The 25,763-nt window shown below is 49.5% G+C and overlaps 1 protein-coding gene across 1 annotated transcript; it reads right to left on the minus strand.

Moving 5' to 3' along the window:
• Positions 1-1,768: 1,768 nt before the first annotated feature.
• On the minus strand, positions 1,769-25,554 carry LOC144889820 (uncharacterized). The gene is made up of 2 exons (XM_078771025.1): positions 23,666-25,554; positions 1,769-2,988 (listed from the first exon to the last, which is right to left on the minus strand). The coding sequence occupies exons 1-2, from the start codon at positions 25,376-25,378 to the stop codon at positions 2,977-2,979; spliced, it is 1,725 nt and encodes a 574-aa protein (XP_078627151.1). The 5' UTR covers positions 25,379-25,554; the 3' UTR covers positions 1,769-2,976.
• Between the last annotated feature and the right edge of the window lie 209 nt (positions 25,555-25,763).

Consider the following 25,763-nt stretch of genomic DNA (forward strand, 5'->3'; position numbering starts at 1 on the left):
CTGCCCTAACCGGAGTCAAACATCAGGCCATCTGCTTCGTTAAAGACTTGGGTCATGCTTTCCCCGAGCCAACCCCCCAAGAACATGGGAATAATTGTGCCCGTTAAAGAAGAAGATTAAATTAAGCCATGTTGACGCTCAGAGACAGTTGTAATGTCAATATCGCCGAAGGTAGCAAACAATCATGAGCTCTCATCATTCAATATAAAAACCAAAACGAACTGACATTCTATTTTCACCAGTGGAATGCATTATATTTATTTATGCATATTCACGAATTTCTATGAAATACATCTGAAATCAGTTCCATGCTGTTGCCGAATTAAGCCAGGCCAAGAATATTGGTGTTAAAGGTTGATGATCGTTTCCCATGACCAGTTGGAATAAATTATATATTAGTCTTGTTCAATCAAATACTCATTCGTTCAATTGGTCCTTGGAATGAATCAGTCTAAAGTATTCTCTGCTGTAATATGAGCTTTAGCACTCACTTTTAGAGTGAATACACGTTTTACATTGCCAGTATCTATCTATAATTCCAGTAATCTCTGTGTGTATGTTTGTATGTCTGTATGTTTGTCTGTGACCGCTGTTTCTCGACAACCACGGGTCCGATATACTTGAAACTTGCCAGGTATATTGCTGGGGACCCGAGGATGTGCCTTTTCAAGGTTTCATATTAATCGGACAAGTAGTTACCGAGCTATGTCCAAAAAACGATTCAACCAATCAGAGAGCAGCGAGTTATCACGTGTGCCGAACGTGGCGAACAGACTCTGCCTCGGACGGCACATTTGAGAGCGTATTCATTTATTTCACGTTGGCAAACTATGTTGCCGCTATGTTGGCGTTAAACTGTGTTTTAAAACTAATTAAAACTAATTTGCGATTCTTTCGCTTTCCTGCGCGTTTGTGCACGCTATGGCGATTTCTTTACCAAACTCCGCAAGCCGTTCGCTTTGGACCAAACCATTTCATGTAAATAGAGGGGGGGGGATTGTCACCGTACTCGCAAGCCGTTCGCTTTGGACCAAACCATTTCATGTAAATAGAGGGGGGGGATATAATTTTAGATATAGATTTTGTACGGGCATGCCCTAGTAATATGTAATCCTGTTATAATGCAAAACATGAAAAGGCATGTTAAATGTGATGACAATTTCTGAAGACTTTAGCTGGCAATAATTGTAAAGATCGCCCAATGTTGCCCACAGACTAACTCGTCATTTAAACTTTCGTTACATTTATCCATCCATAATAATGCATTGATTAAAAAATATAGTTCATTTAAAAAAAATTTAATTGCAATCTTTTTTTTTTTAATTCCTGGCTGACAGGATGACCTAGGGGTACACACACTCACCTCTAAGCTGTCTAGCCTGGGTTTGAATCCCGACCCAGCTATAAACTGTCAGTTCGGTGTTTCACAGGCGAGGTGATTCATCAATGTGTCCGAGATGTGTCCCTCCCCGGATGGGCGTTAAACCGGGAATCCCGTCTGCCAGCATGGATAGGTGGACATTAAAGATCCCATATGGTGTCCATCGCAAAGAGTAGGCGAGTATCGCCGGCACCATGGCCAAATTCCAAATTCCTGCCCTAACTCGGTGAACGTCAGGCGTGGTCAGCCGGCTCGTGAAAGACTTCGGCCAAGCTTCCCCCAGCCAACCCCACAAGGTGAGATAATAGTGGCCGTTAAAGGGCAACAAACTTTTTTTAAATCCCAATTTCAATTATTTTGCTTCATTTTCGGTTTTTTGTAATTTTTGAATCCCTAGTTCGATTAAAATGTCTAAATTAGCTTCCAGGCATTATATTTGTATGTTAAAAGTTTTTAGCAAGAATGAAATGTTTATGAACCTATCTCTATTTGAGGAAAATGTTACAAATGCACCTATTCTAAATTTAGCTTGATTTATCCTGAAGCAATAGACAGTAGCCATCTTTTGTTTGTCGACATGAAGGTGTGCTTGGTAAAATGGCAAATTACCAAAATAATTTTTACATTTGAGGAAAAGCTGAATGGGTGCAGGTAAATAGGTCAAGGAAAATTCCTGTGGATGTATGTTGGTAGGGAATATGTTCTTCAGCTGAAGTGGTCGTGTACTGTTGTTTTCACAGGTTTTGATATTCTTGATGTCGCTTTTTGTTTTTGTTTTATTTATTATCGAAATTTGTTGATTTAGCTTCTTGTTGAAAAGAGGATCTGCTGAGTATTCATGAAAAATGAAAAATCTGTTTCCCTTTTTGGTCTTGATGAGATCAATATTTTCATTGCAATTAATTATTTTTTTGTTATTGTATATCTGTCGTTTCAGGTTTGCTACTGTGAACTCGAAAATGATTTGGTTGTATTTGTAACACTCAATTGGAGAAATTTCAAGGTGAAGGTGACGGGCCAGAGTAATATACTGCAAGTGCGAGTTCCTGCGGGTGGGAAGGAGGGGGCCATTTAACAAACGAACGTAAGTAACTGGTTCTGAAAGAATGGCAGGTGCTCACTGTAACAGTAGGAAGGTGTTAACGTTGAAAGATGTTCAACATTGAGTGAAATCACTTGTTTATTTCAGGAGAGATGTCCTCAGAGGTTCATACTCATGCACCTGACTCCATAAATCTTTCTGCCATGACATGTCAGACTGAGCAGTCTTCAGATTGCGACTTTATTGAGGATTTTGCAACTTCCTTCTTCCTTAAATTTGCCACTTCCACTTTCACTGGGCAGTATACTCCTTGGGATACCTACAGCTCCACAGGATACAAAATTGCCTTGATCAACATCCTTGTGAACATAGCTCGGAGGGTTTGTTCACCTTGTAATCTTCCTGCTGAAATGGACGAAATCATGAAAGACTTGGTGACAATGGTTATATGGAGTATATAATAAAGCAGTGGTTCCCAACCTTTTTGTACTCGTGACCCCTTTCTCAAAACCCCGAAACACACATGACCCCCCTGCCATCAGCCGTTTCAGTTTTACAAATTTTTCTGAGAAGGAAAAGGGAAGAAAGAGAAAACAATCATTAATTCATCAAATTTTTACAAATTTTACTGCAATATTCCTTGCACATTATAAAATTCGGGTAATTTTAGTTAGTTAGTCAAACCAAGCTCATAATTTTTTCTTACTGCCATCCATCATCACACAATCCATGATCGTCATCACTAACATATCATCATCTCTCCAACCGAGCTAGTGGGATGGTTGGGGTTGCATCTGAGCAGCGAGTCTTGGAATTCGTGGCAGGGTGGTGGTAAGAGCCAATCTCATGTCATCCTCGACATCCAATCTGTTCCTGGTTTTCGTTTTGATGTGTACAAACAACAACAACAGTCATTTTAAGGCCATTTTCCCTGCAAGAGCGGGGGTTAGCCTTGTGGTCCCCATGACAATCTTCTCCATTTGCCCTATTTTCTGCATCTCCCCTTGTCAACCCCCTTGCCCGCATTTCTTCTTCGACCATCTTTAGCCAAGTCTTTCTCGGTCTTCCCCATCCTCTACTTCCTTCCACATTCATTTCCATCACTCTTCTCAACCAGTCACTTTCATCCTTCCTCAACACATGACCAAACCATCTCAAACTGTTTCTCTTCACAGCATTCATCACAGGCTTTATTCCCATCATCTTTCGCAATTCATCATTTGTCTTCCCCTCTCTCAACCATACTCCACACATCCACCGAACCATTCGCATTTCCACCCTTTCCAGCCTTCGTTGCTGCTCTATGTTCATTACCCATGTCTCGCTCCCATAAATCATAACACTTTTCACACATGCAGCATACACCTTTCCCTTCAGCTTCAACGACACTCCCCTCCTCGTCAGCACACCACTCAGTTCCCGAAACTTCTTCCATGCACATCTCACTCTAGCAACCGTTGCCGAGTCTGATCCACCTTCTCCATTCAGCATGTCTCCTAGGTAGCAAAATGTTTTCACACCTTCCATCTTCACGCCGTCTCCAAGATCCAACTCAACATTTTCTCCATCAGCAGCTCCCTCTGTGCACACCTTACATTTGAATGGAGCTGCCACACTGGTTAATGACCCTCTCAAACCACGACATTTTTGATGAACCCACTCAGCGCACATTGTACATTGAATGAAATTCACTCCGACACCCTTCCTGCACACAGCACACGGCCACTTCCCAGTTCTTTCCATCTCACCACATGCTTTACCACTTGCCATCACCTTCGTTTTTCCGATATGCACCTTCAGACCTTTTGTCTCCATCCAATCCTTCCACTTGTTCATCTCCTCCTTCAGTCCATCCATACTTTCTGCAATCAACACCAGATCATCTCCATACAACAACTCCCACAGTAAACCCTCCTTTACGTTCCGAGCCAGCACCTCCATCACAGCTACAAATAGTAGTGGGCTTAGTACCGACCCCTGATGCATTCCTACCTTCACCTCAAACTCACCACTGTTCCCGTCCTTCGTCCTTACAGCTGTGCGCGCTCTTTTGTACATTGCCATCACGACTCTGATCAACCATTCCTCCACTCCTAACTTCCTCAATGACCATGTCACTACTTCACGTGGAACCCGATCGAATGCTTTCTCCAGATCAACAAACCCAAGAAACAACTTCTTCCTCTTCTCCATGTACTTCTCCTGCAACTGCCTCACAATAAAAAGCACGTCTGTCATTCCTCTTCCTGGCATAAATCCAAACTGCATTTCGTCAATCTTCACTTTCTTCCTTACCCTCCTCTCCAACACCCTTTCCAATACCTTTATTCCATGCTCCAATAACTTTATCGCTTGATAGGAGCCACAGTCCAGAGGGTCACCTTTCCCCTTGTACAGAGGGACGAGGGTACTCGGTTCCCAATCCACTGGAATGCGGCTTTTATCGGAATTCTGAATTTTACTGGAATTGCTTTTATCGCTTCCTCAACTTCCTTCTCGGTTATCGTCTCTGCCGGTCCGAAAACTGGGTTACTCTCTCTGTTGCCATCCCATTCATTCTCTGCATTCAACAGTATTTCCATATATCTCTTCCATCCTTTAATTCCATCGGGGTCCACAACGATTTGTCCCACTTCATCCTTCAAGCAACTCACCCCCATCACATCTCACCTCTCTTTCGCTATCTGCTTTGCAATCCTGAATACCGCTCTCTGACCCTCTTCCAAATCCAAGCGTTCTCCGAACATTTTCCTACATGCCTCCTGCGCCTTTGCTACCTCTTTCTTTGCAGCCTTCTTGGCTGCCTTATGTTATAACTTTCATGCTCTGCCTTTTCTGCCTCCATACCCTTCGCCTTCTGCCACTCCTTAAACTTCTTCCTCTTCTCGTCAATCTTCTTTCCAACTTCATCATCCCACCGCCATGTTTGCGAGTGCCTCGGTGGTCCTTTAGTCCATCCACATACCTTACCAACGGCTCCCAACAGACTATCTTTCATTGACATCCAACCACTTTCAAGCTCAACCACATCATCCTCGACCATAATCAGCCTCTCTTTTAATGCCTCCCTCACTGTCACCTCTTTCAACCTCCACACCTTCATTCTCGGTTGGTACTTCACCCGCCGAGCTCTCCTCGCACCATTCACCCTTATGTCGCAGACAACCAAGTGGTGCTGTGAAACAGCCTCCCCCCCCCCCCCCCGGGATCACCTTTGTGTCCCGGAGGTGCCCCCTATCTCGCCTACGCACCAGCAGGTAGTCGACGGTTGTCGTCGACCCACCTGATGTGTATGTAACAAGCTTATTATCCTCTTTCTGGAACTGAGTATTTCAAATCAACAAATCAGCTCCATCAGTAAACTCCAAAATCCTTTCACCTTCTCCATTTCTCACACCATAGCCGTAACCCCCCATGAACTCCTTCAAAACCGTCCATACTCCTTCCCACATGTCCATTTAGGTCTACTCCTACCACAACAACTTCATCTTTCACGTTTTCCATAATCTTCTCTATCGCACACCAGAACTTGTCCTTCTTCATCGCTCCGACCGACGTGCGGAGCATATCCTGAGATGACGTTCACCAAGAGCTTTCCAATCATCATTTTCACAATCATCAACCTTTCACTCACTCTAGTCACACTCACCACACTGTCTACAAACTCCTCAGAAAACAGGACACCAACACCATTCACGCCTTCTGGGCACCCTTGCCACACAAACTTGTATTTCTGTCACTGCCTACCCTTCACCATTCTCACACCACTTCCCTTCCATCTCGTCTCCTGCACACAACATATGTCCACTCTTCTTCTGACCAATACTTCCACCACTTCTTCCACCACTTTCACGAGCCTCGATCTTGTATACAAAAAAAAAATCTCCGTCATTGTCCCTACATTCCATGTCCCAAACTTCAGAAACCGATCTCCACATGGGGCATCAGACTTTTCGTCGTCATAAATGGAGTGATTTCCACCCTTGCTTCGATCGGGTTCCCCACCTTGAGTTTTGACGAGAGTTAGTGAGGTCCCCCACGGGGTTCTTCGGGCTGTACCCTGCCCATATGTAATTGTAATTGTCATGGTTCCCTTTTTGAGACAGTTTTTTTATGGGCAGATGCCCTTCCTGACGCCAACCCTTTTTCGTCGCCTTACGACACGTAGGGATACGGTGTACCTATTCTAAAATGGGGTACACACTGGGGAGAGTTCAGTCTTGAGAATAAAGAGATATTGTTTCCTGGCTCTCCTGAGGGTGGACACACACTTGTTCCGGGCTTTTAGTCAGGTTCACTATGTCAATAAATTATATTTTGTTCAAAATCATGGTAGATTAGCAAACCTATACATTTTTGGAAAGGTTATAGCATAAGGAAACTAAAAATCAATGTTTACATTTGGAGAGATACCTGTATGGCGGCCATTTTGGATTTTCAAAATGGCCACTGTAAAATACATATTTTGTTCTATTTCTGCCTCTAATTACCCTAAAAACTTTAAAAAATATACTAAACCTATATTTTCAGGGACAAGGAATCCAATGAAAGTATCAAATTAGTGCTATGGGGAATGGTAAGACACGAATCAAAGGTTTTGAATTGCAAAATACTGTCTTTATATTCGCGATAAGTTGCATAATCAAATACATGTTATCATTTTGTACAGGCAGTTAATAACATCAAAATGTGTCAATAATTAATGTCACCAAACATACACAGGCAGTCAGCAAAATCATATATACACATGCAGTCAGTATAACTTCACATCTACACAGGCAGTCAATGATAAAATATACACAGGCAGTCAATGGCATCAAACATACACGATTACAGAATATGCCATTTAGAGTTCGTCATCACTGTCCTGTGTGTCGTATCCGACAATATAGTCCGCATCGTTTTCACAGTCCGTTCCACACAAGCAAAGGTCGGTCAAATTGATTGGCAAATCGAATTGGTCGAATGGTCGATCAAATCGAATTCGATGAATCGAATCGAATCGAATCGATCGAATGGTCGAATGGTCGATCGAAGCGATTGGTCGAATGGTCGAATTGGTCGAATGGAATTGGTCGATTGGTCGAATCGAATTGGTCGGAATTGGCAAATGTAAACATTGATTTTCAGATTTTCCATGTAATAACGTTTCCAAAAATGTATAGGTTTGCTAATCTACCATGATTTTGAACGAAAAAACATAGTGAACCTGACTATTTGTGAAAGGATATTAGATTGCCTTCTGTTGGATTTGCCTTCCAGGAGGCGAAGGCAAGTTGTTTCAGGGCAACTGCCTCACCACAAGATTCCGTGTACCATGGATGGGAGGAAGGGTATGACAACTGAAGACGAGATGGGATAAATCTGTGCATGAGAGAGAGCAATTTACTTTGGAAGAATTCCCAGGATGAGTTCATGTTAGAGGCAGTAGAGATGGTCTGCTCTGCGACCTCCCTGCTCCAGATATTCAGTGCACTATGCTCATTGATGAGTAGTTGTGGTGAAGATCCATTTGCAGTTGGTGAATAAGTTGTTGGGGGGATCGGGACGACCAAAGTCTGGCAATGCTCTGGAGCATCTAGTGGATGTGGGACCGAGCCAACAAAATGAGTGATCCCGGACTTCACATATCACTGGCACCGGGACTCGTGCCAACCATCAACCTGCTGCGCACCTCTCACTTTGCGGAGGGAAGGGTCTTTCCCGACTGTTTGGTGAACTCATTCATCTTACTCATTGTCTGTGGCTGAGTTAAGTTACTGTCCTTTAGCCGTTTCGGGATTTCGAAGGTGCGCAGAGTACAAACACTGCTGTATAAACATTACGTGCCTCTTTCTCTCTTTCTCTTTCTCTTTCTCTTCTCCATCATTCAGTTATTGCCATGAAATAAACCTAGATTTCTATCATCGCATCTGATTCTGTTGCGGTTTCATTCCTTTGGATGCAATTTGTGCGCCGTGGATAATTCGGGGGAAGTCCCTCATGAAGCGGTTTTGCATTATTGTGGTGCGCTCTCTCTCGCTCTCTCTCACTCTCTCTCGCTTCCTTTCCTGTTCTTTTTTTCCTGTGCTGGTTATGGCAACTTGTTAAGCCCCAGTGCCCCACTGTTAATTCTGCCTTCCATGACCTCATTCTTGCAGGGAAAATATATCTCGGTATGAAATGCAAATAGCATGTGAATAACATGAGATCTGGAAAAATGGCTTCTGGAAAGGAAATATCACATGATGTGAGTATCGATATCAAAATCGTAGCTCGTGAAATTGTTACTCCATGTGGCAGATTACAGCCCCACTTCATGTTTCAGCAGGATCTGAATGCAAGACTGTGAAGAAGGAACAGCGAAACTGGCAATGTTGGCAAGAGAAGCGATCGAGGAAGAAATCCACAACTCTCCAAAAGTGATGTTGAGTATTTCATGGTACGTTCTCTGTGATAAACGAAAATGCAGTGCAGATCTAGCATGGTGTTGCCTTAATGGTTAAGGTGGCCGGCAAGAGAAGCCTGGGTGAATTGAATTTCACGAATTTCCTCAATGAATTTCACTTTCAAAGAACTTTATTTTGAAGGTTAATCTTTGTGGTTGCCGTATTTGTGTTTGGTGTACTTTATCTGTGCCAGACTTCCAGAGACGTCCATGGAACAAATGAACCTTTTATTTTAGCAGTTGGAACTGCTGCTAAACTCAATTCTGCAGTCAGTTTTAAATTTTGAAATTTGCCTCAGGTTGAGAGATTCTTGTGCTTATGGCATTTTAATTCTATAACGTGTGTGCAAATTAAACAAACATTCTGAGTATTGCGCTGCAATACATGTCCCCTACCAAAGTTCAAAGTGCCATAACTTTGTCAAAAATGATCGAATATGCAAATTTATGCATGGTTGATGCTGGTTTTCAAACTTGATCTGAGGTATGCTGAGACACATGTGTGTCACGCCTCACGTCGTTGATAAGCCCGCATGGTCGCTCCATGGAGCGGCCTGCACGTATTGCACTGTGTGAATTATATAAATTATTACCAACTCACGGTCTGAGGTACTGGCGATTCAAGAGATATCCTTTTTTATTTATTTATTTATATATTTTCGTTTAATTAACGATATCTGCGATAGAAGGAGAGCGAACAAGGATGGTGGCTGGGCTGTTGATAAAACCGCTGGGTTTTATGTTGATTTAAGTTGTTGTGGATTTATGTCCAATTTTAATTTTAATTCCTATAGTCTCGTGCATATGGGACGGGGAAAATGGGAGATGACGTCAGTGTGCTCCGAGTTGAAGTTGAGGTTGATGTTGTTGTGTAAATATGTGTTGTAGATGGAGCGAGTATCAATGTCGGAGTGTCAGTGTCGCTTCCAGTGGCCATGGGTGGCTGTGGGGCTGAGTGGTGGCATGATGCCTGTGGTGGGGCACGTTGGTGGATTGTAGTGATGGGGGAGCGCAATAATATAAGGGGCGACTGCAAAGCGCAAGTTTCAGAAGGGAGTCGTTAGATCAAATGATGCTGTGTGTGTGTGTAGAAGAGTATTGTCTAGTGAGCAGAGTATTGTGAGTGTGGGTGAGTGCATTGTATTGAATGAAGAAGCCTGGAGTCAGTGTGTGGGCACAGGTGTGCAAACCCAGGTGTATGGAGAATGGTTGTGTGAAATAACTTGTATGGAATGGATGGCTCGCTCGCTGACAGCTACAATCCATGTGGATTGTGACCGACGCTAACATTTCTATGAATGTATAAATGGAAAATAGTTATTTAAATAGATATTGTGTCATGACACAAAAGGTTGAACGTGCGATTCCAGGAATGAGCAAGTATTTTTGATATAAGCTGATGTTTCAAGTGACGATTTGAAATGTTGGAAGCTTAGATCAATCTTAAAGATACAAGCTTTTCATCTGTGAGCCGCAAGTCGACCATTTGTTTAATTTTAGATACTATACCTAATATTTACATGTAAATGCATGACTGGTCTGGATTTGGACTGCTCTGTGAGTTTTTGGGAAAACGGTATGTGTAGCTGGATTAAGTTTGAGTGGTTGTTTCATATACTCTGGGTACATGTGACTTAAAGGATGAATTGGACTTGCTGTGAACAGTGTAGATGCAAGAAGAGATAGACCGGGACACAATGAGCTGCTAGGTGAGCCATTGAGGTGGATTGGATGTTTTGTTGTTGTTTTTGGAAGTTCGGTTGTTGCATTGCCAAAGGTTTCTGTGTGATGTGGTATCTGTTGAAAGTGGATCACCTGTTGTCTTGTGTGGCATGAGCAGGGATGTATGTAACTGTATGTAACTTCCTGGGTTCAGGAAAATAACTTCAGTTGCAATTTGGTTTAAATTAAAGGTTAACGTTAGCTGGAAATTGTCAAAGGTGCTTTAAAAAGCTACGTCCAATTTCATTTTGCCATTTTTAGAAGAAAATTCACTGCATTTAACATGCGTTTCCTTTAAACAGGCTTGGTCGGGCCAGCAGAAAAAAGAATACATTTCAGCCAAAGTCTTATCTGGTCCACTCCCACACCAGGCCCGACTCATGCTGCGACTTTGGGTTGAACTGTCGGTTTAATTTGCACAGGGAATGAAATAAGGGGATTATAATGGGAGAAAGTGAACATTTGTGGATCTGAGGACAAGCTGGTTTGAATGTGTACCTGGGGTTTTCTGTGTGTCACAGTGTCTGTGTCTGTCTGTCTGTCACACTGGACTCTTGGATGGGTTTTCATGAGACGAATTTCAGACAAAACCCTCTTTGTTATTTCAGAATTGATCTGCACCCCACCTCACTGTGAAATGGACAGGTTGTGTGTGTGTCTCAGAGGTTTATGGACAACGTGGAGTGGCTGGTGCGAAGGGAGTGGTTGGGAAAGATGGACCCCCTTCACGAATACCCGTGGATAGTAGTTTAAAATAGGTAGAGGGTACAGGTAAATTGTGGTGGATATGGGCTGTGGTGCGCGTGGTAGAATTGGAAGGGCTACTCCAAAGCATTTTGCTTCCCCGCGCTATTGCGGTGATCAAATGTCGCGGCCATCAAAGGGCGGACACTGACGTTGCTCGGGGCAACGCAAGGGCGGACGAGGCGGCAGGAAAGGCCGCCAACCAAAGGATAGGACGCAACATGCCGATGGTAACACCGGCACAGGGGGCCCTCTGCTTAGAGGAAAAGGGCCAAGTAAAGGATGGACAGGTACGATAGTAAAGTGGATATTGACCACCTTGGCAATAGTCCTTGGAATCGTGGTTTGTTGTGTACTAATCAAGGCTTTAGCCCTTGCGTGTGTGAGAAAGTTTACCACAGGATGGACACTGAAGACGACACCAGAAAAGGCCATGGTGATGACCGACAAGCTGACCGGGGGTCCAGATGACACTCCGGCCGTCGACGTGACTGCAGATCGCGGATCCTGGAACGACGACCCGAACGAGTCACTGGGCCGCGACAATGAGATCTCCGCTTCCGAAGATTGTTCTTCCATTGTTGATATTACTGATAATGATTTTGATTACACATTTGCGGACCTCAGAGCATTTCAGGCTGCCAGGACGCCGATTACTCTGGACACCAACATGTCGCATGCAGACGTAAAAAAGTACCTAAGGGAGACTTCTCATTTTTTCTCGATGTGTAAGGCTATGACTGTTGCTGCCCGCCTACGCCGCAGGCCTACGCCACCTGAGAATAATGTTACTGATGATGTTACCAATGATGATGTGGGCCACTTGCACGGGTCCCCGACTGATGTTTATGTCTCAATGCAGGCCTTGCCTCTTTATGTTTCACGAGCTCACCTTTATGTCTCACAAGCTCACAGCGAGTCAAACGTCACTGACCCAATCCTGGATTTGGACCCAACTGCACACCCAAGCCTGGATGGTGAGGAACTCAACATTGGAGATACTCTGAGTTCCGAATCTGATTGTTTTGAAGATTCGTCCATGGATGACGGCGGGGGAAGCAGCATCGCCTCGGACGACCTCGACTTTGACCCAAAGGAAGTTTCTCTCCCTCCTCTGGACCGTTATGCTTGTTTTTTGGCCATAGGTTTAAGCCACCTGATACTGATGACATTGTGTCTTCCCCAGATCACCAGCATGTAAGAGACCTCATGAACATGAATATCGATTGAGCGCTGAAGATCTCCAAGGATTTCACCTGGGGAAGCCTGGGCGAGCTCCAGTCGGGGAGGAGTCCTGGCCGCACCTCTGTGGACCAAGGGTGGGTCAGGAGATCTTCCTGGGTGTGGACCCCGGTGGAACCAGAGGTCTTCGTTGTGGATTTGACGCGCTATTCGATCTTCATGCCTCTACGGTCTCACCTCATACACCCATCTACACCTGACTTACATCATACACCCACTTACACCCACTTACACCCACACACCCGCGGATCATCCTGCTGAGTGCGATGTGTGGTACTGGGTACGGGACATGCTCACTGGGCTGCATTCGCGTGGTACGTTTAGTGAACCCTTTACACTGTCTATCTCACCTCTCTTGGAGGATTTTTCATGCCATTTGATCACCCCGCTTTTACGGACTTACATTGCATACTCACATACAGACGCGAATCATCCTACTGAGTATGTGTGGTGCTTTGGGTACGGGACATGCTTACTGGGCTGCCTTCGCGTGATATGTTGAATGACTTTCCTGATTGGTTTTGTTTCTGCTTTGTTTGAAATAAAGGCCTTTGATTGGCTCGTAGATAACTTTGTATCTTAGATCCAAAAGGGCGGTATGTAGGGAGCTATTATGCCCCTCCCCCTTTGTTAATTCTTGCTGCTTTACCAATTACCAAGTATAACCAATTATATGTTTTGTTTTGACTGATTGCTGTACTCTTTTATAATACTTAGTCCTTTCTTGTGCATTGAGGATGTGTAATATCCTAATAAGGAGTTCTGTGGTTGTGAGCTCTTGGCCTGTGTGGGCACAATCTCTTAGTTCCCCTCTTTGGCCTTGGTTGCAGCTGCTATCTCTCTGCCTCCCATATGACTTTGCCAATATCCTGTGGGCTGACACATTTATGAGTGCCCACTCCCTTTGTACTTTCCCAACCAAGGTCTCTATACAGAAAGTTGTAAACATGTTGCCACATATGGCTGACCATCTCCTTATCTGAGCTAACCTATGAGTGGCCTTGGATGAGCTTCCTCTAACTAACTGAACAACAGGATGGGACTATGGTGGGAGGGCCAATGAGCCCATTCTGTATCTGTATCTTGTGAGCTAAAACCACACCCGATATTCCTTATATAAAGCAAGTTTTAATCGAATTATTTCAGAGCATCTTGTTGTAGTGTTGGTCATTTCATGTGAGCTTCCTGCGACACCCTGTTCCCCGCAAGCTTGTGTAAACGAGTTCCAATAAATATATCCGTTGCTCCTTTCTCTGAGTCTTCTGAGTCCCAAGTTCTAAGTCTCAATCCGACACACACACACACACACACACACACACACACACACACACACACACACACACACACACACACACACACACACACACACACACACACACACACACACACACACACACACACACACACACACACACACACACACTGTTTTATTTATATATATATATATATATATATAAAAACTATATGTATATACATACATATATATATATATAAACTATATGTATATACAAACTATATGTATATACAAACTATATGTATATACTGTAGCGGTTACCGCTGGATGCACACAATCGCCTTGCACCGGCCAGAACACGGCCAGACGCGCCTCTCCCGGGCATGCCCGAACCTCCCGGGCACGCCCGGTCTCGTCTTTCCCGGGCATGCCAGCTCTCGCCTTTCCAGGGCTCGCCCAGAGCGTCCGGGCATGCCCGCTATCGCCTTTCCAGGGCTCGCCCAGAGCGCCCGGGCACGCCCAGCCTCGACTTGCCAGGCCGCAGCCAAACACGCCCGGGCAGGTCCAGACTCGCCTTTCCAAGGCTCGCCCTTGACACCCGGGCATGCCCGGTATAGCTTTTGCCGGGCAAACTTCCCGACATAAATGTGTATATATATTGCTGCCCGATAAACGGACTGGTGAGAATACCTGAGCTGTTTTGTTTCAATAAAGCAACTCGGACGAATTCCGTTTTTGGTCGCGTCAATTCTTTCGACTCGCGTTGGAGCGCAGTTCCTTCATTGGTGACCTACCGACATGGATACGGCAGTGACGCTTAAACTGCCTACCTTCTGGGAGGCTCACGCGGCTGTTTGGTTCGCTCAGGCGGACTCTCAGTTCGCCCTGCGAGGCATCACCGCGGACGACACCCGCTTCCACCATGTTGTGGTGGCGCTCGGTTCCGTCACCGCGGCCCGCGCCTTGAGCCTCCTCGAGCACCCGCCGGCTGCGGACAAATACGACGCGCTGAAGACACTCCTCCTCGACGCTTTCGCCCTCTCACCGGTAGCACGCGCACGGCGCCTGCTCGCTCTGCCCGAGCTCGGCGACACGCGCCGGTCAGAGCGCATGGACTATATGCTCTCGTTGCTCGGTGAGCACTCTCCGGATTTTCTGTTCCGCGAGCTGTTCTTTCGTCAGCTGCCTCACCCGGTACGCCTCGCCCTGGCTGGCACGTTGATCACGGATTCCCGCGCCCTCGCCAGGGAAGCCGATAAGATCTCCTCGGCGGGCCAGCACATCGGCGCGGTTACCTGGAGCCCGCCGCCGTCCGAGGCGATGCCCACGACGCCCGAGCGCCCTGCGCGGTTGGAGGCCGAACTGCCGGTGCAACTGGCAGCCGCCACGCCGCACCGCCCGCTTCCGACACGACGGCCGGGGCCTCCACCTGACCGGGCGTGGTGTTATTACCACGCCAGGTTCGGACACAAGGCTCGGACGTGCCGGCCCCCGTGCACTTTCGGCAGGTCGGGAAACGGCCGGGCCGGCGTTCATTCCCAGCCATGAGCGCCGGCCACTCGGGCAACTTGCTGTTTATTCGGGACAAAGCGTCTGGGCGGCGTTTCCTGTGTGACACCGGCGCCCAACTGAGCGTCATACCCGCCTCCGTCTCCGAGCAGGACAGGCGGGACACCGTTTGCGGCCCCTCTTTGGTCGCTGCTAATGGCTCGGCCATACGCACTTTCGGCCCACGCGTCGTCACCCTCTGCTTCGGCAGCCAGCGTTTTCAATGGACTTTTGTGACCACCTGCGTCCCCATGGCTTTGCTGGGCGCCGACTTCCTCTGCGCGCACGGGCTGCTGGTCGACGTCAAACGTCGTCGCCTTGTCAACGCCGAGACCTTCAGCTCCCTGGCGTGCACGATGAGCAGCTCCGCGCCGACCGAACTGGCGTGCGCCCTCCCGGCAGCGAACGAGTTCGCTCGCCTGCTCGCGGAATTCCCGGCCCTCACGCGGCCGACGTTTTCGGCCGTCGCGGTGCGGCACGGGATCGAGCATCACATACCCACTACGGGCCCGCCGGTCTACGCCAGGGCCCGCCGCCTCGACCCGGCCAAGCTCGCCGTGGCGAAGGCCGAGTTCGACGCGTTGGAGCACCTCAGCATCGTGCGGCGCTCCGATAGCGCGTGGGCCTCGCCACTGCACATCGTGCCAAAGCCGGGGGGTGGATGGCGCCCGTGTGGCCACTACCGCCGTCTCGACGACGCTACCACCCCCGACAGGTACCCGATCCCGCATATTCAGGTCTTTTCCGCCCGTTTGGCGGGACGGGTCATCTTTTCGAAAATTGACCTGATACGGGGCTACCACCAGGTACCTGTCCGGGCGGCCGACGTCCCGAAGACGGCCGTCATCACGCCGTTCGGCCTGTTCGAATTTTTGCGGATGCCGTTTGGCCTCAATAACGCGGCCCAGGCGTTCCAGCGCTTGATGGACGGCGTGCTGCGCGACCTGCCGTTTCTTTTCGTCTATCTGGACGATATCCTCGTCGCCAGCACGTCCCGTGGCGAGCACCTCCTCCACCTCCGAACACTGTTCGGTCGCCTCAGCGAGCACGGCTTAATTGTCAACCCGGTCAAATGCCACTTCGGTGCGACGACCGTTGACTTTTTGGGCCATCGCATCACCAAGACCGGGGCCGTGCCGCTGCCGACCAAGGTCGAGGCAATCACCATGTTCCCGCGTCCCCGTTCCATCAAGGCCCTCCAATAGTTCCTCGGCATGGTGAATTTTTATCACCGATTCGTGCCCCGCGCTGCTCAGCTCATGCGGCCCCTTTACGAGGCCCTCCGGGGCAAGCCGGCCAAGCATGACATTGTTTGGTCCGCGGCCATGGACGCGGCCTTCGCCAGCGCCAAACGGGCCCTCGCCGACGCAACGCTGCTGGCTCACCCGGTGCTCAACGCGCCCATCGCCCTCACTACGGACGCCTCCAACTACGCGGTGGGCGCCGTCCATGAGCAATGGGTGGACGGGGTTTGGCAGCCACTCACTCTTTTCAGCCGGCAACTCCGGCCGAACGAGTTAAACTACAGCACGTTCGACCGCGAGCTGCTCGGGCTATTCCTGGCCGTTCGCCATTTCCGACACCTCCTGGAGGGCCGCCCGTTCACGGCTTTCGTCGACCACAAGCCATTGGTCTACGCAATGGCTAAGGTCACGGAGCCGTGGTCGGCCCGCCAGCAGCGCCACCTCTCCGCCGTGTCGGAGTTCACCACGGACATCCGGCACGTCGCCGGCAAAGACAACGCCGTGGCCGACTGTCTTTCTCGGGCCAGCGCGAACGCGGTCCACCTCGGCGTGGACTTCGCGCTCATGGCGGCCGACCAGACCACCGACGCCTCGGTGCAGGCACTCCGTGCGGTGGACACGGGCCTCCGCCTGGCCGACATTCCCTTCGCGGGCACCGTCCTGCTCTGCGACATCTCCCAGGGCCAGCCTCGCCCCATCGTGCCCGTTTCCTGGCAGCGCCGCATCTTCGCCTCCATCCACGGCCTTTCTCACCCGGGCCGGAAAGCTTCTCAGAAGCTGGTGTCGGCGCGTTTCGTCTGGCACGGCCTTCGACGAAACATCCGCGACTGGGCCAACGCCTGCACGGCCTGCCAGCGGGTCAAGGTCCACCGCCACACCCAGGCCCCGCTGGCACCTTTCACCGTGCCTGAACGGCGTTTCGACCACGTCCACGTGGACCTGGTGGGTCCCCTGCCCCCCTCGCGGGGGTTCACCCACCTGCTCACCATGGTGGACAGGACCACCAGGTGGCCGGAGGCCGTGCCCCTCGCCTCCACCACCACCGCCGACGTGGCGCAGGCGTTCATCACCACCTGGGTCGCGCGCTTCGGCGCACCAGCGGACATCTCGTCCGACCGCGGCCCACAGTTCACGTCTGAGCTTTGGGGCGCGGTCGCCCGTTCGTTGGGGGTCACGCTGCACCGCACCACGGCCTACCACCCCCAAGCCAACGGGTTGTGCGAGCGGTTTCACCGCTCCATGAAGGCCGCACTCGTGGCCGGCCTTCAGGACGACGGTTGGGCCGACCGGCTGCCGTGGGTCCTTTTGGGCCTTCGCACGGCCCCCAAGGAAGACCTCCAGGCGTCCGCCGCCGAGCTCGTCTACGGCCAGCCGCTCCGCGTCCCGGGCGAATTCGTGCCCGACGCTACCAGTCCCTGGTCCGCCGCTCGCCAGCGCTCGGACCTACAGGAGGCCGCCCGGCGATTTGCCCCCGTGCCGACGTCCCGCCACGGTGGCCCCCATTCCTACGTCCCCCCGGCGCTTCGCACAGCGGAGTACGTCTTTGTGCGTCATGACGCGCACCGGGGGCCACTCCGGCCGCCGTACGACGGGCCCTTCCGGGTCCTGCGACGGGGCGACAAGTCTTTCATCGTCGACTTCGGCGGCCGGCCGGACCGGATTTCTGTGGACCGCCTCAAACCGGCGCACATGGACGTCGACCGACCACCACGGTTGGCCCTTCCTCCGCGGCGAGGCCGCCCCCCGTCCACAGTTCCCCCCGCTCGACCACCCACCACCACGTCGGACCCCTCCCCACGACCCTCCAGGGGTCGCTTCGGCCGGGTCATCCGGACCCCCCTTAAATTGACCCTGCCGGTGCAGGTCGATTCTGGAGGGGCGTGTGTAGCGGTTACCGCTGGATGCACACAATCGCCTTGCACCGGCCAGAACATGGCCAGACGCGCCTCTCCCGGGCATGCCCGGACTCACTGTTCCCGGGCACGCCCGAACCTCCCGGGCACGCCCGGTCTCGTCTTTCCCGGGCATGCCCGCTCTCGCCTTTCCAGGGCTCGCCCAGAGCGTCCGGGCATGCCCGCTATCGCCTTTTCAGGGCTCGCCCAGAGCGTCCGGGCATGCCCGCTATCGCCTTTCCAGGGCTCGCCCAGAGCGCCCGGGCACGCCCAGCCTCGACTTGCCAGGCCGCAGCCAAACACGCCCGGGCAGGTCCAGACTCGCCTTTCCAAGGCTCGCCCTTGACACCCGGGCATGCCCGATATAGCTTTTGCCGGGCAAACTTCCCGACATAAATGTGTATATATATTGCTGCCCGATAAACGGGCTGGTGAGAATACCTGAGCTGTTTTGTTTCAATAAAGCAACTCGGACGAATTCCGTCTTTGGTCGCGTGAATTCTTTCGACTCGCGTTGGAGCGCAGTTCCTTCAGGCCACGCAATAATGCTCGCAACAAGTGTGTACATCCGAAGACAATTCCAGAAACACATTGCAAGTCTCCTTTTTTCAAAGTCCTGGTGAGATTTTGTCAGGTGCATAACTGAACCAAGAAACGCACCAGGTTCTTGGGCATTCTTGCATGTACAGAGCGCCCAAGTGCACGCACACACATAAAGGTGTCCACGCGCATACACACACACACACACACACACACACACACACACACACACACACACACACACACACACACACACACACACACACACACACACACACACACACACACACACACACACACACACACACACACACACACACACACCTGATAATTGGTTCACGAGTTATCAAGTGACCATTTCATTCGTCATGTGTGTGCGTCTGTCTGTGTGTGTGTGTGTGTGTGTGTGTGTGTCTGTCTGTCTGTAGCATAACTACCCGATGATATCATCCGATCTTGATGAAACTTGGGTCGGAGGTTGATATCATGATCTAGTTGTGTCCTGCGTAGATTGGGCGTATTGCGCCCATTGTGGGCGGAGCCACGCACGAAAAAGATGTCTTTTTGGGGGGTAATCAAGTTTAAGCTACATCTTCTCCGAGGGAGTTGGTGGAATCTGACAGGGGTTTCGGTATTTGGTTCGGCCAATGTCATGTGTCCAGCCCCACGGAGCTCGATTTTTATTTATTAATTTTTTTCTCTCTTTTTTAATTTCATTTTTCACCGAATTTTCGGTATTGTGTAGCTAACCAACCTCATCACTGATTATACATTATTTTCTATCTCATTTCAAGGTCAGTAACCTTCGTTTTGACATTTCCGGGCCTGGCCTGTCTGGGCTTGTTTCGGTTATAGTCCGTCCTTTGTCATTGAATACCGCTCGCTCGTGAACCATCGTTGTCTCCTGACTTGCTAATATTATAATTGATTGTAACCATCTCTTTTTATTTTTTTTGTTTATACAATGTCGAGGCTCATGTAAGAGTTCATCACATATAATTCATCACAAAAAAACATAAATGGACACATAAAACACATATAATGAGGGGAGCGGGAGACAAGATGAGGAGAGAAAGGGCAGCACACAAGTACAACAGGAGAGAACAGGAACATCGGGAGATCTGTGTGAGGGAGAGGGCTTGAGGGGGAGGGGCAAGGGAAGGGAAGGGTGGGAGAGGTAAAAACAAAGGGACCCTGCTTGGATTTCAAGGAAAGAAGTCGGTATTTCAAAAAAGTGGATTTGGAGTGAATTAGTGGGGGTAGAAAAGTTCAAGATTTTGGATGGGGGAAGATAAGAGATGGTGGTGAACAGCTGTTTTAAAGACCTGGAGGGTGGAGTGGGATTGAAGAGAGTGAGGGAGTTTGTTCCAGAGGTGGGAGAAAAGAGGAATGAAGGAGTGAAGGTGAGCAGAGAGTCTTAATTTTGGCAGTTTCACCAGAAGAAGGTTGCTGGCAGATTTTGTGCGACCTGAAGGAATATTTGGGGGACAGAGCACAGAGAGAGCTGGGGGAGCAAGACCGGATAGGAGTTGGAAGGACAGAAAGACCACCAACCTGCCTGCGGTGAGTGAGTGAAAGGCCTTCAGAGAGTCAGCTTCATCGTGGGAGATTCCAAAGATTCTGAAAGCTTTGGTTTCAACAGCGTGAAGCCGAGCGAGGTGTAATGCAGGAACACCAACCCAGAGGGGCGAGCAGTATTCCATTGAGCTGCGGATGAAAGCCTTGTATGTGGTGAGGAGCTCAGGTGTGCCAAGGAAGGACTTCACACGACGGAGGATGCCCAGTCGGCGACTGGCTTTGGAGGCCAGCTTGGAAATGTGCTTTTCCCAGGAAAGATCATGGCAGATAGTGAGACCCAAAAGCTTGAGTGACAGAACATCTTGGAGAGGATTGTTGAGAAAGTAGATGGGAGGGTTGTCCAGACAGTATTTTCAGAGAGACAAAGTGAGAGTGTGAGATTTGTCAGGATTGAAAGACATGTTCCACTTGTTTGACCAGGCTGTGATTTTGTCCAGGTCTGCAGAGAGTGAGGAGGCTGGAGACTGCCGATCTGAGAGATGAGGTAAGGTTTGGGCCAAAAGATTTTCAGGCAAACACAGAGTTGAGCCATTCAGCTTTGGCACTCGTGGTGTCAGCTGTGTAGCCATTTGAGGTAAGGGAGGGAATGGAGGTGGAACAAACACCAGAAACAGATTTGACCAGTTGCCACCAGGATTTGGAGGAAGGAGACAGGTTTGAGAGTTCAGTCTTGAGAGTAGAGAGATATTGCTTCCTCGCACTCATGAGGGTAGACACACACTTGTTCTGAGCTTTGTGAAAGGAACTGAGATTTCCTTCAGTTTGATTAGCCTCCCAAGAGGCAAAGGCACATTGTTTCAGAGCAACTGCCTCACCACAAGATTCAGTGTACCATGGACGGGAGGAAGGTTATGACAAATGAAGACAAGATGGGATAAATCTGTGCATGAAGAGAGGGCAGTTTACTTTGGAAGAATTCCCAGGAAGAGTTGATGTCAGAGGCAGTAGAGATGGCAGACCAGTCCAGATGATTGATGGCTGCTTGAAGACTGTGCCAGTTGGCCTGAGTGAAATGCCAGACTCGTCGACGCTGAGGAGGCTCTCTGAGAATGGTCAGAGAGATGTCCACTTTAATAAGCATATGGTCAGATAAACCAATTGGAGCAGAAGAAGAGCAGCAGACATTTGCAGGGAAGTTTGTCCTAACCAAGTCTAGAAGAGAAGATGCTTCGTTGACTGAGATCTGGGTCGGGAAATTGACAGATTGTGTCAGTCCCAGTGAGTCACAGAAGTCCTTTCCTGAGATGCCAGAGCTGGTGAGAGAGGGAACCCACACCCAGCCAGCTGGCATGATGACAGTTGAAGTCACCACATATGAGGAAGAGAGAGTTGGGATGAGTTGATAGAAGTTGGTCCATGTTGTCAGACAGCGAAATGTAAATGGCGTCATCACTGTTTGGAGGACGGTACAGAACACATATGAACAAAAGGTGGGAGCGGAGAGGAAGCCGTAGCCAGAGGTACTCCTGAGAGGTGAGGTGGAGAGAGGGCAGTGCAGGGAGAGTGAGGAAGAGAGTTTTTGATAAAGATAGCAACCCCACCACCAGGACGAGGCTCAGGTCTATCATACCGGAGGAGGGAGTAACCAGGAAGAGATATTTAGGAATCAGAGACATCTTGAAGGAGGAAAGTTTTTGTAAAGCAGATCAAGTCTGGTTTGTCAGAAGCAACCTGTATGGAGAGATCAATCAGGTTTGAGTGAAGACCCCGGATGCTTGAGGTCCATACCATTAAGGAAGAGGGAGGGAAAGCATCGGGTACAGGACAGGGGAGGGGAGGGGTCGGGAAAGATGAGGGGTGAGAGGGGGAGGTAGGGATAGCTGTTGATAATGTGTCAGAGATTGCAGAAGAGCGAGGAGAAAGGGAAGGATGAGGAGGATAAAAGGTTTGATGGTGATGGGATAGGGGGAGTTTAGGAGGGGAGGGGACAGGGGGGAGAATTGAAAGGGAGGGGTGAGGGGGGAGTTTTGGAGGGAAGGGGTGAGGGGGACGTTTAGGAGGAGAGGAGTGATGGCGGAGTTCAGGAGGGTGGTTAGAGGGGGAGTTTAGAAAGTGGACGATTAATGAAAAACGAACATTTATTACAAACTGGGTTTATTGTGATTTTCAAGTCAGATATCCATTTGAAAACGATAGAGGAGGAGGAGATGAATGAAGGTGAGTTTAGAGAATGTAGAGAGGCAGAAATGTAAGAGATTGAATTTTTTTTGGAAGTGGAGTGAATTGAAGAGGAAATAGAAAAAAGCCTTTTAAGTAGGAAGAAAAGAGCGTGTTGTAATAAACCACTGAATAAAACACTGCAGGGGAAAGTTTAAACATATTCAAAAATATTTAAACAAAACCATGAAAAAACAATCTGGGAAAAGTCCCTGAAGTGAGGGCATGGATCAGAGAAAGAAGGAGAAAGGGTTGAATGAGTATGGTGGAAACTAGAGTTGGAAAGGTGAGTATCGGCTGGAGAGGTGAAAGAAAAAGGAGATCAAGGGGGCTGGGCGAGACAACAAGCACGAGTTGTTGTTTTTTTTGGGGGGGGGTGGGGGTTTGTATTTAAAATGTTAGACAAAGGGTAAGTTGTTCGGGGGAGAAAAGAGAATCGAAGAAAAAAGCAATACAGCGAAATAAAGAAATTAAGTTTAGAAAATACCGACGGGGTGAGGGGAGGGCGTGGGCTGATGCGGAGCCTCGAGGGACCAAGCCGCACACGCGGTGCGAACAAAAAACGATTAATTACACACAAGTTTGCACGAATTACAAACCAAAGTGAAAAAGACACGAATGGGAAAATACTTAAACTTTGATGACGTGGAGAGCACGAAGGGAATGACGCTTCCTTGCCCGAGGAACCAGAAGCGGCAGTCAATTTCTACCTTATTTACATTGTTTTTAGGATAACAGCCCGACATGTTTTTGCACATATAAGCACCACAGGGACAAAATATTAGTGGCACAGCTTTGCATCATAAACATAGTAACCAGGAGAATGAATCTCATCAAATATGCTGTTATTTGAAATAAATACGTGCAAATTGTAGTGTTGCAAGTTATAATTTCAAAATGATGATCATACTTACATGCTTTTGAGGCTGCTGTGAAATCTCCTGCTTTTCGTTGGTTTTGCTCATTTCGTTGGCTCCTGCATGCTTTGTGGCCTTGATGAGCTCTGTGAGCTCCGGCAACTCTGGGGGCCCTGCCAAATCTGTGGGCCCCACCACCTCTTCGGGAACAGCACCCTCTTCGGGCCCCACCACCTCTTTGGGTACAGCAAACTCTTTGTGCCCCACCACCTCTTCGGGTTCAGCAATCTCTTCGGGTACAGAACCCTCTTCGGGCCCCACCACCTCTGCAGGCCCCACCACCTCTGCAAGTACAGCAACCTCTTTGGGCCCCACCACCTCTGCGGGCCCCACAATCCCTGCGGGCCCCGCCACCTCTTCGGGAATCGCAAACTCTGCAAGCCCCGCCACCTCTGTGTGCCCCAAAACCTCTATGGGAACCGCCACCTCCACGGGCACAGCACCCTCTGTGGGCCCCACCACCTCTTCGGGTACAGCAACCTCTTCGGGTACAGCAACCTCTTTGGGCCCCACCACCTCTTCGGGTTCAACAACCTCTTCGGGTTCAGCAACCTCTTCGGGTACAGAACCCTCTTCGGGTACAGAACCCTCTTCGGGCCCCACCACCTCTGCGGGCCCCACCACCTCTGCAGGTACAGCAACCTCTTCGGGCCCCACCACCTCTGAGGGCCCCTCCATCTCTGCAAGCACCACCTCCTCTTCGGGATCAGCAACCTCTACGGGTACAGCAACCTCTTCGGGCCCCGACACCTCTTCGGGCCCCGACACCTCTTCGGTCCCCGACACCTCTTCGGTCCCCGACACCTCTTCGGTCCCCGACACCTCTTCGGTCCCCGACACCTCTTCGGTCCCCAACACCTCTTCAGGCCACGACACCTCTTCAGGCCACGACACCTCTTCAGGCCACGACACCAGTTCAGGCCACCCCACCTCTTCGGGATCCGCCACCTCTTCGGGAATCGCAAACTCTGCAAGCCCCGCCACTTCTGTTGGCCCCAGAACCTCTTTGGGAACCGCCACCTCCACTGGCACAGCCACCTCCGAGGGCCCCTCCATCTCTGCAGGCACCACCACCTCTTCGGGTTCAGCAACCTCTACGGGTACAGCACCCTCTTCAGGCCCCAACACCTCTGCGGGCCCCACCACCTCTTCGGGGACAGCAACCTCTTCGGGCCCCACCACCTCTGAGGACCCCTCCATCTCTGCAGGCACCACCACCTCTTCGGGTTCAGCAACCTCTACGGGTACAGCACCCTGTTCGGGCCTTGACACCTCTTCGGGCCTTGACACCTCTTCGGGCCTCGACACCTCTTCGGGCCTCGACACCTCTTCGGGCCCCGACACCTCTTCGGGCCCCGACACCTCTTCGGGCCCCGACACCTCTTCGGGCCCCGACACCTCTTCGGGATCCGCCACTTCTTCGGGCTCCGCCACCTCTTCGGGCCCCGCCACCTCTTCAGGGCCCGCCACCTTTTCGGACACCACCACCCTTGTGTGCACAGCAGCACAGAGCTCACCGAAACAGAGTCTGCTTGGTCCACAATCATTTCTATCTGGCATGATGGAATTAGAGGACTCCGATAATGCGAACAACACTTTTGTGATCTTCTCCAACAGTACGATTGTGGAACCAGTGGACTTTTTTGGAATTGGAATGCGGCTTACCCGTCGCACTCCAGCTGCCTCCACCACGGAGGATTGCTGTGGCATCCCCAGCGATCTCTGGAACCGAGAAGACACTTCTGATTGATGAAACTCAGTTGGTGCAAGAGACTCCTCAGCTGCATTGAGCCCCTGTGATGCATCAGCCCCGACAGACTTTAGCGACGCCTCTTTCGACTCGGGGGAGAAATAAACTGCAGGGGGGAGAAATAAAATCTATCATTATAGTCTGATATTTAGACGAAAAAATTACTTCTTGAACCTTATTCAGCTATGGAAGTGGAAAATCGAAATTAAAAACCCGGAGCTATATTGAACACGGCCGACACAAGACAAATACAGAAAGAAAATGGCCGATAGTCAAGCGATCACATATGACATCCGGTCCAATTGAAATTTTCGAAAAAAATAAAATATAAACGATTTATTTGGG

The sequence above is a fragment of the Myxine glutinosa genome, chromosome 1 (genome assembly GCF_964187855.1).
Source record: "Myxine glutinosa chromosome 1, kmMyxGlut1.1, whole genome shotgun sequence".
Lineage (NCBI taxonomy): Eukaryota > Metazoa > Chordata > Myxini > Myxiniformes > Myxinidae > Myxine > Myxine glutinosa.